The following is a 10,255-nucleotide window of genomic DNA, read 5'->3' on the forward strand; positions in this document are numbered from 1 at the left end:
ATCAAAGTTCGAAAACTTTTGATATGGAAAAAGTGGTCAAACATGGAGGCCGCTGTACTTTGACAGTTAAGTTGGAAATGAAACTGTCGACGAAAGTCAAAACCCGTGTTCTTGAAACAAGAGGAATCCGAGAAATAAGATAACGAATTATACGTAACGTCTGGTAACGTCTTGTACATGCGAGGGCAATAAATAGCGAAGGGGAGGGCGGCGTGTGAAGATAAGCAGAGCAGTTCGTATTATCGAAAGAGAGGAGGGTGAGGCAGAGGCAGGGAAAGCAGTATGTCGGTCCTCTATGTATTCTCTGTGGTGGTGGTGATCATGGTGTCGATGTGGGTGGGCATGTGCCACCACCTCCGCCGCAAACGGCTGCAATTGATATCATCTCTGGATCCCGTGAGAGATGCATTGGCGGTGTGCAGGATGACTTATTTCGTGGAGTTCCCTTTTCTGAGCAAAAAGGCGCTGGAATTCGCTCTTTTCAAGACCTTCGCCATACCCACCATCTCAAAGGTTCTCGCTGCCACTCGCCAGTTCTCTCCGCCTAACGTCATCAAGCGCTACGACGACACCCACATTATTGTGGAAGAGCTCCTCAGCAGCCACGTCGACAGCCTACGTGGCTCCTTCGCGCTCCGCCGCCTCAACTTTATTCACAGCCACTACAACATCTCCAACCAGGATTACCTCTACACGCTTTCCACCTTCATCTTGGAGCCCAAACGGTTTGCAGCCAGGTAAATGCATCCTCTTTCCCTTGCCCTTTTTTCCGGCCCCATCGTTTGACATGTAGGCTAAATAAATTGATGTGTTTAAATCTTCGCAGGTTCGGTTACCGGAATTGGACGGAAAATGAGACGACGGCGAACTTTGTGATGTGGCGCAGCATCGGCATCCGAATGGGCATTAAAGACATCCCCGAGACGGTGGAGGAAATGGAGCGATTCAGCCTCCAGTACGAAGCCGACAACATGGTGTTTGCCCATTCCAACAGAACGGTCGCCGATGGCACGCTGGATCTTTTGCTGTCCATCGTGCCGGCTTGCCTCCGTCCCACAGCCAGATTAATCGTATATGGCGTGCTCGAGGAGAGGCTGATTGATGCGATGAGATATCCACGTCAGCCCTACTGGTTCATTTCCATGGTTACTGGCACCCTTCACCTCTGCCTCGGGACTTTTGTGGGATGGTTTCTCCCTCCGAGACCGCTGACGTGGTCAACACAGAGGATTTCAATGGAGGTTGAGGATGAGGAAGAGGAGAAGGAACGGAAAAAGGTGCATAAACTGAGATACTCAGAGTACAAGCCGGAGAGTTATCCCGATGGTTACCGGATGGATGGGTTGGGGTATGCCCCGATCGGACAGCTGGGCACTGCGTTCAGCGGAGACATCCCCTGCCCCTTCTTCTCTTCCTTTTCACACCGGAAGAAGGTGGCTTGACATATCAGAAAGTTATGATCTAGTAAGATTCTATGAATATGAATAAGGGGAGTTTAGTCCTTGAATTTAATCATAACCATAACCTCTCAGAAACCTGCCAAAGATGTTGTAATTAGAACAGCAAAAGTATTATAATGGTACAACTAAAGTTTGATCTACTACGTTGCCTAAAGGAATCCAACTAGTACCCTAGCTTGCAAAAAAAATTGGTTAGATGACTTGTTACTCTAAAAGTTAAAACAGTAATATTTATATTTATATATGTTGAAAAAATATGTTGTAGAATAAAAATCTTAATTGATTTCAATTTTTATGTTGGTTCACACTCTTGTGAGTCAAGTTTGGCATTGGTTTGAAAATTGATAGGAGTATTCCGTTGATGTGATTTTAAATTTAGTTTTATTAAAAATTCAAATTTTAATAATGATGAAATATAATTTAAAATTGATATAATTGTTGTCAATTTATTATGTTGGAAAAATGTAGTTTAATATTAGTAATGATTAATATAATTTAAAATTGATAATGGTGAAATAAAATTTAATATTGATATAATTTTTTATAATAGGAAAATATCAAATTAAAGTGAGTTTAAAGTTATTTTTATGAAACCATTCTTCATCAGATTAATAATGAAAAATAATTTAAAATGGTTCAACGTCTTGATGCCAAACTTATTACAAACAAAAATATATAATTTAAAATTGATAAAATGGAATATAATTAAAATTCATATATTAAATATTTAATAGAGTTAAACCTGACGTGATTGGCTTGACTGTCTTTAATTGTGTGTGTTTGTTCGCTCGGTCAAAAGCGTGCAAAGTCGATCGTGCACTTGTCGTGTGAACTTCGATCGGATGCAGGTATGCCCTGCTGATTCTTGGGCCTTGACAAAAGAATGGCCTGATAGAAAGTAATTTAAAATTGATAATAATAAAATATAATTTAAAATTGATATAATTGCAATTAAAATATAATAGAAATAATGTCATGGGAAAATGTAATTTAAGATTGATAATAACTGAGTGTAATTTAAAATTGATATAATTATAATTAACATATATTAGAAATAATGTTAATTTTATATGACTTCATATCTATTTTAATCATGTTTCTATCAAATATTTAAAAAGTTGAAATCTTCATAATAATAATAATAGAAGATTAGCATTTAGGATTAGTTTAATTGATCAAGGTCTAGTGGCTAAAGCACCTCAAGATTAAAAGGTCTCTAATTAATTTGACTAGAAATAATGAAAATCTATGATTTAAATTTTATATTAAAAATTTCTTATCACCTTTGAATTAATTTCTATAACATTCTTATTATATAATTATATTTATTAATTTTAGAGGTGGTTTTCATAATTTTTTAAGAGAAATATGTAATTCTTATTACACTTAGATACAATTGATAAATATTATTTAAAAAAAAAAATCAAGTTAAAAATTATTAATAAAATATTTAAATATCTATATTAAATAAAATATTTTTATATTAATTATATATGTGAATAAGAGAGTTTAGAAGGAATCTAGGATGTAAGACCATAGAGGATTATATATATATATATATATAGATATATATATATATATATATATATATATATGATTTCACCTTATAAGTTGTTTGAAGCCACTACATATTAATGCTCACATTAAATTCATGGTAAATAAGCATCTCCCGCACATATATTTGGCTAAACTATAAAATGAGAATTATAATATAATGCCAATATTAGAATGTTCTAGATGATACTAATATCTAGACTTTAGTATTTATTTCAATCAAAATGCGAGCCATTCCTTAATTGTTCTGTCTCGTAGTGATGCCTCATATTTTAGTATTTAATTTTATTTCAATCAAATCTCATTAGTGAGATACTAGACCCGATTCAATCTTACTTGACATTGCATAGAAAGGGCATACATTACATGCCATGCACTCTCTCTTATTTATGATAGCTCAGATCTCTTAAAGAGAGCTTTTGTTTGGCTTGCATGACATCCAATTGTGTCGTCAGCGTCCCCAGGATATCAGTCTTGAAATCTTCCAGTAGATTGCCGATTTCAACTCGTGTAATGCTTTCTCTTGATCTTCGTTGTCTTTGGTGATCACATCATGTCCGGTTGGTTTCAACCTTGTACTGCCTCTAGAAAACCTGATGCACAATTGTATAATATTGTCATAATCCTCTTCATAAATATCACCCTTCCCCATTAAATTTAGTGTTTCTACCCATTGGTCTTTCATGTAGAAATTTTGAATAATTTAACACATATTCAACAGAGATTATCCTGATCATGTACTAGTGCGGAATACATACACAATACATAAGCTCCTCTACATTGATCATCAATATAGGAGCATCAATAACAATAAAACATCAAGAGCATTCACACATTAACACAGTATGTAACCTGGGGAAAGCATCTCACTAAAAACCCCACACTATTTGTATATTAATGATTGAGAACGTGTAACATTACAAAGTACAATGCTTATCACAAGCAATCCAGTACTAGCTCCACCTGTTACACACAATACAACTCAGATCTGATCTCCAAATCTATTCCACTGCTTGCCTGCCTCTCCAGCTCAATACCTGCTCAAGAACTGATGAGAATGGTTTACCAAACTCGTATTTCACCTGCAAAGAATCACTCACACTGTGTTGGACATGAGCACAGGCTACAATTCTTGGTATTGGCCAATTCATTGGCATACTCAATCCCTCTGATTGTGAAAATCATCATGCACAACTATAGTCACAACTGATAGCAATCTGATCCTCTAACACCTGTCCCTGCTGAACTGAACATGCACTGACATGCAACTGAGTTAACTGATGTATTCTACAGTTGCATTATGAGTTAATAACTTGTGAATTAATTAATAACTAATTCACCCAACTCATCTCTAGTCTATTTGCCAGTTAGACTAAATACAACCAGTTTAACAAAGCTAAACTGAACACAACTCCATCAACTGCACCGCCAATCCACTAAACTCAACTCACTTGAGTTCTAACTGAAGTCCTGCATGCAAATATTAGTCATCCCATAGGTAACCACGTATTTCCTTCTGGGATCTGCATGTACCACATCCGTAGCTCATCCTGAAGTGCTCCAAGAGAACAAGATCAAGTTTATAGTCCAAATATTATTATGAGACAATAATATTTGACTTTTCTATTTTTGACAGCCAGTCTAAAAATAGACTTTGATCACTCATACTGTGATCACTCGCACTGTGGTCACCCACACTGTGATCACTCATACTGTGGTCACCCACACTGTGATCATCCCTGCTGGGATCAAAAATAGAACTTGCGCCATAATTTGCCTGCGGGCCCACTTAGTGAAGGCGACTCTTTTCACTAAGCTCCATCATCTTGTTGCAATCTCAACACTCCCTCTCGACAAGATATGGATTATCAGCAACCCCTATCTTGCCTCGGTGGTACTCGAATTTGCTCCTGGTGAGAGCCTTCGTCAGAATATCAGCATCCTGATCCTCCGTTGGAATGTATGAAAGCAACATGATCCTCCGCTGCACACAATCTCTGATATGATGGTACCTGATGTCAATATACTTAGATCTATCATGAAATACAGGATTAGCCAAGAGTTTAATGCAACTCTGGTTATCACAGTAAATCACAGTAGGATCCAAATGAGAACCGAACAAACCAACCAGGATCTTCCTCATCCATATAGCCTCACATGCAGCCAAACTTGCTGCCATATACTCGGCCTCCACTAAACTGAGTGCCACGGATCTCTGCTTCCTACTGTACCAAGGAACTGCTGTCGATCCAATACTGAAGACCCCTCCTGATGTGCTCTTTCTGTCCGTTGGGCTCCCTGCCCAATCTGCATCCATGAAGCCACATAGCTTCAACTCATCCTCCTGTCTGTACCACAAACCATATCCCAATGTGCCTCTCAAATAGCGCAATACATGCTTTCCCGCCTTCTATAAGAGCTTGGTAGGCTTAACCATAGCTTGTGAAAGCTGGTTAACTGCATAACATATATCAGGTCGTGTATTGACCAAATACATCAGCGACCACACCAACTGTCGATAAACAATGGCATCCACTTCTTCTCCCGAAGTGGCATCGTCCTTCCTCCAACCTCCAAGAAGAGGAGTATCAACAGGCTTGCATCCATGCATGTTGAACTTCTCCAGTATCTCCTGAGCATACTTGCCCTAAGAAACTAACAGTCCACCACTGCGCTGCCATATTTCCAATCCTAGGAAATAGTGAAGGAGGCCCAAATCCTTCATCTCAAACTCTGTAGCAAGATCCTTCTTGCATGACAGTATCAACAGCTCATCACCCGTTAGAATCAAATCATCAACATACAGTACAATGATAAGCAACTTACCCTCCACCACAATTTGGTATAGGTTAGGATCCGCCTCGCTCTTGGAGAATCCAAGTCCTGTGAAATAGCTGTCTATCCGTGTGTACCAAGCACGTGGTGCTTGCTTCAACCCATACAGCGCTCTCTTGAGCCTGCACACATGCGACTCGCTGCTGAAGACCTCAAAGCCTTCGGGTTGCTCAATGTACACCTCCTCCTCAATGACTCCGTTGAGGAACACAGTCTTCACATCCATCTGATGAATGTGCCATCCCATCTGTGCTGAGAGAGCAAGAATCGTCCGTATGGAAGAATACCTTGCGACAAGTGCAAAGGTCTCCTCATAATCGATCCCCTCTATCTGTGAAAAGCCTCGGGCAACAAATCTTGCCTTGTACTTCTCCACACTCTTGTCAGCTGCCTGCTTAACTTTGTAGATCCATCTCGAACCCACCACTGATTTCCCTTCCAGTCTAGGAACAATCTCCCGTGCATTGTTTCTAACAATAGAATCATACTCTTCCACCATGGCGTCTACCCATGCAGGATCCTCCACAGCTTCCTCGAAAGAGGATGGCTCAGTCACAACACACTTGCTCATAAGAGCCATGTATCCAGTGTACCGATCAGGTGACTGTCTCTGCCTGCGTTGGGCTGTAGGTGGTCCTACAACTTTCTCTGCATCTTGAGCCAGTCGCTCAGCTTCTGTCAAGCGCTTTCGCCCTCTGATGGTTGGCGCTGCATGAGTGGTCTCTTCCACTCCATGAACCTCGTCCTGTGGCTGATCCACGTCCTGAAGCTCATCCTTAGGAACTAATAGCTCCTCATCTGCATGCAAGTGTAGCTCCCTCTCAAGCGAACACTTCATGGCTTTCTCCTCCTGAAATTTTATATCCCGTCGCACGACAGTTTTACCACTGTCCCTGGTACTCCGTCTGATCTCCTCCTGCACAAGATCTAACCATAGTCTTTCCCATCCTGGAAATTTCTCCCGACCATTGACAGAGTCCTGATAGGAATGCCAACTCTTCGGAAGACGAAGGAGAGCCAAGCTCACCAAGTCCTCATCATCGACAGTAACCCCCACACTTCCCAGCTCATCTCGACAATGAGTGAACTTCGTGAGATACTTGGGAATACTGTCACCCTTCTCGCATTTGATGTTTCTGAGTTTATCTTTGAGCGCCAGCTTCCTCTGATCGCTCTTTCTTTGGAATAATTCTGTTAATGATTTCCACATCAAATATGGAGTAGCCTTTCCTTGGAGGTTGGACACAATGTGATCCTTCACGCCCTCCAACAGAATCCTTCGACATTTTTCGGTCTTCTTTTGCCAAACTTCCACCTCAGCGGCATTAGTAGGCTTTGGGATATCCGTATCTGTGAACTCCTTCAGCCCGTTATCATCTAATACTGCCTCCATCCCGTCCTTCCATGCAATATAGTTTGAGCTGCCCTCAAGAGCATACTCCAATCGCAATTCATTGAAAGACATTGCTGCGTTGTCACCAAGAAAACACTGCTACAAATTCGAATTCCACCAACAACCAACTCAACCGCCTCGGATCTAAGATTCGTGAGAACACAATATTTCTCATACAGAGATTGACTGTATGGGCATTCACCGGATATCTCACCTTCCAAAGGAAGGATGAATCCACATGCTACCTGGCCCGATTACATACTCTGCCTGAAGAAATAGAATGTAAACACTTCTTGAATAGTAGATCTGATGATCAACAACTTTGATATCATGTAGAGATTTTGAATAATTTAACACATATTCAACAGAGATTATCCTGATCATGTACTAGTGCGGAATACATACACAATACATAAGCTCCTCTACGTTGATCATCAATATAGCAGCATCAATAACAATAAAACATCAAGAGCATTCACACATTAACACAGTATGTAACCCGGGGAAAGCATCTCGCTAAAAACCCCACACTATCTGTATCTTAATGATTGAGAACATGTAACATTACAAAGTACAATGCTTATCACAAGCAATCCAGTACTAGCTCCACCTGTTACACAGAATACAGCTCAGATCTGATCTCCAAATCTATTCCACTGCTTGCCTGCCTCTCCAGCTCAATACCTGCTCAAGAACTGATGAGAATGGTTTACCAACAATCTTGCCTTGTACTTATCCACACTCCCGTCAGCTGCCTGCTTAACTTTGTAGATCCATCTCGAACCCACCACTGATTTCCCTTCCGGTCTAGGAACAATCTCCCATGCACTATTTCTAACAATAGAATCATACTCTTCCACCATGGCGTCTACCCATGCAGGATCCTCCACAGCTTCCTCGAAAGAGGATGGCTCAGTCACAACACACTTGCTCATAAGAGCCATGTATCCAGTGTACCGATCAGGTGACTGTCTCTGCCTGCGTTGCGCTGTAGGTGGTCCTACAACTTTCTCTGCATCTTGAGCCAGTCGCTCAACTTCTGTCAAGCGCTTTCGCCCTCTGATGGTTGGCGCTGCATGAGTGGTCTCTTCCACTCCATGAACCTCGTCCTGTGGCTGATCCACGTCCTGAAGCTCATCCTTAGGAACTAATAGCTCCTCATCTGCATGCAAGTGTAGCTCCCTCTCAAGCGAACACTTCATGGCTTTCTCCTCCTGAAATTTTATATCCCGTCGCACGACAGTTTTACCACTGTCTGGCAAATACACACGATAGTTGTGGGGCGTATCAGTGTACCCCACAAATATCCCAACCTCTGTGGTCTGCTCCAACTTCTTCCTGGCATCCTTCGTCAGATGCATGTAAACGTTAGCACCAAAAATCCTCAAATGAGAAAGATCAGGCTTCTTACCAGAATAATCCTCCTCGGGTGTACTCATGCCAAGTATCCTATGAGGACAACAGTTCTGCACATAAACTGCTGTATTGCATGCTTCCACCCACAAGTGAAGGGGTAGGCCCTGATCATGCAACATTGCCCGTGCAGCACCCACAATCGTTCTGTTCTTCCTCTCAGCTACTCCGTTCTGCTATGGGTTATGGGAGCTATGAGCTCTCTTCGAATCCCTTCTGCCTTGCAGAAATCCTTGAACTCGTCCAAGATGTATTCACCACCATTATTTCTCCTAAGAGCCTTCACCTTCTTCCCCGACTCCTTCTCGATCAGTGCTTTGAATTCACAGAACTTTGAATATGTCTCGCTCTTCTTCTGCATGAAGAAGATCCAGCACTTACGAGAGAAATCATCAACAAAAATCACATAATACCTGTGTTTTGCTGTCAAAGCAACTGCGAAAGGTCCACACATGTCTGTGTGAATTCTCTCAAGGATCGTCGTGGTGCGACTATCCTTCTCGTGAAAGGTGGCTTTCACAAACTTCCCCAAAGTACACCCCTTGCACTGATCTGACTGCGCAAGTGTGCCTTTAGGAAGCCCTATAGTGATCTGCTGCAGTATCTTCAAGGCTCCATGGTGAACGTGACCCAATCTCCTGTGCCACAACTCGCCATCATCCCGGCTCACCAATCCTTCTGCCTTGCCCGCCATTGTTGCGCATCCATCTACATGCAACTGATAAAGGTTCCTCACTCGAACCCCTATCTTCCGGGTCTCACCAGTTGTCTTGCTGCGCAGGAAAGCCTTTCCCTCGCTGAAAACAACATCATACCCCTTGTCTTCTAACATCGCCACTGAGATAAGATTCTTCTTCAATCCTGGAACATGCATGACTTCCTTCAATACGAAGGGTTTACCAGACTCCCTCTCAAAGGAAATGGTACCGATACCAGTCGCACTGTATCTACCATCATCGCCCATCTCGATGTGCACTCCAATATCTTTGTCCTCTAGATCAGAGAACAAATCTCTATCTCCTGTCATGTGAAAAGGCGCACCACTGTCCAAGAACCACACTGATCCCATCACACTTGAAACCAAGCATGTGATCAATGAAAAATCAAGCTCAAACTGTGAGGCTAGAGCCTCTCCTGCTGAAGATCCAGCAGCCTGCTTGTTCTTCTTCTTCTGCGGACAATTAGTGGCATAGTGCCCGTGCTGGTGACAGTGAAAACACTTCACCTTGGACATATCCTACTTCTTGCCTTTCACACCAGACTGAGAAGCTTTCTTGCTCTTCCCTTTCTTTACTTTGGCAGCCAAAGCACAATTCTCTTCATCAGCTCCCTTTGACAAAGATTCGTCCCTGGTACTCCGCCTGATCTCCTCCTGCACAAGATCTAACCATAGTCTTTCCCATCCTGGAAATTTCTCCCGACCATTGACAGAGTCCTGATAGGAATACCAACTCTTCGGAAGACCAAGGAGAGCCAAGCTCACCAAGTCCTCATCATCGATAGTAACCCCCACACTTCCCAGCTCATCTCGACAATGAGTGAACTTCGTGAGATACTTGGGAATACTGTCACCCTTCTCGCATTTGATGTTTCTGAGTTT

The 10,255-nt window shown here is 41.8% G+C and overlaps 1 protein-coding gene across 1 annotated transcript; it reads left to right on the forward strand.

The window, feature by feature from the left end:
- The first annotated feature begins 205 nt into the window (after positions 1–205).
- On the forward strand, positions 206–1,679 carry LOC149174256 (ER-bound oxygenase mpaB-like). The gene is made up of 2 exons (XM_089419260.1): positions 206–737; positions 827–1,679. Exons 1-2 carry the CDS (start codon positions 283–285, stop codon positions 1,440–1,442), a joined length of 1,071 nt encoding a protein of 356 aa, XP_089275386.1. The 5' UTR covers positions 206–282; the 3' UTR covers positions 1,443–1,679.
- The last annotated feature ends 8,576 nt before the right edge of the window (positions 1,680–10,255 follow it).

This window comes from Pinus tabuliformis, chromosome 4_1, assembly GCF_031772625.1.
Source record: "Pinus tabuliformis cultivar Carrire ecotype Pingquan chromosome 4_1, CPIR1, whole genome shotgun sequence".
Taxonomy (NCBI): Eukaryota; Viridiplantae; Streptophyta; class Pinopsida; order Pinales; family Pinaceae; genus Pinus; species Pinus tabuliformis.

What these genes read in the sequence shown, in the direction of transcription:
- LOC149174256 (XM_089419260.1), top strand. Translation starts at nt 283, where the DNA reads ATGTCGGTCCTCTATGTATTCTCTGTGGTGGTGGTGATCATGGTGTCG. An exon ending in CCCAAACGGTTTGCAGCCAG is followed by an intron (nt 738 to 826) that starts GTAAATGCATCC and finishes AAATCTTCGCAG; the next exon opens with GTTCGGTTACCGGAATTGGA.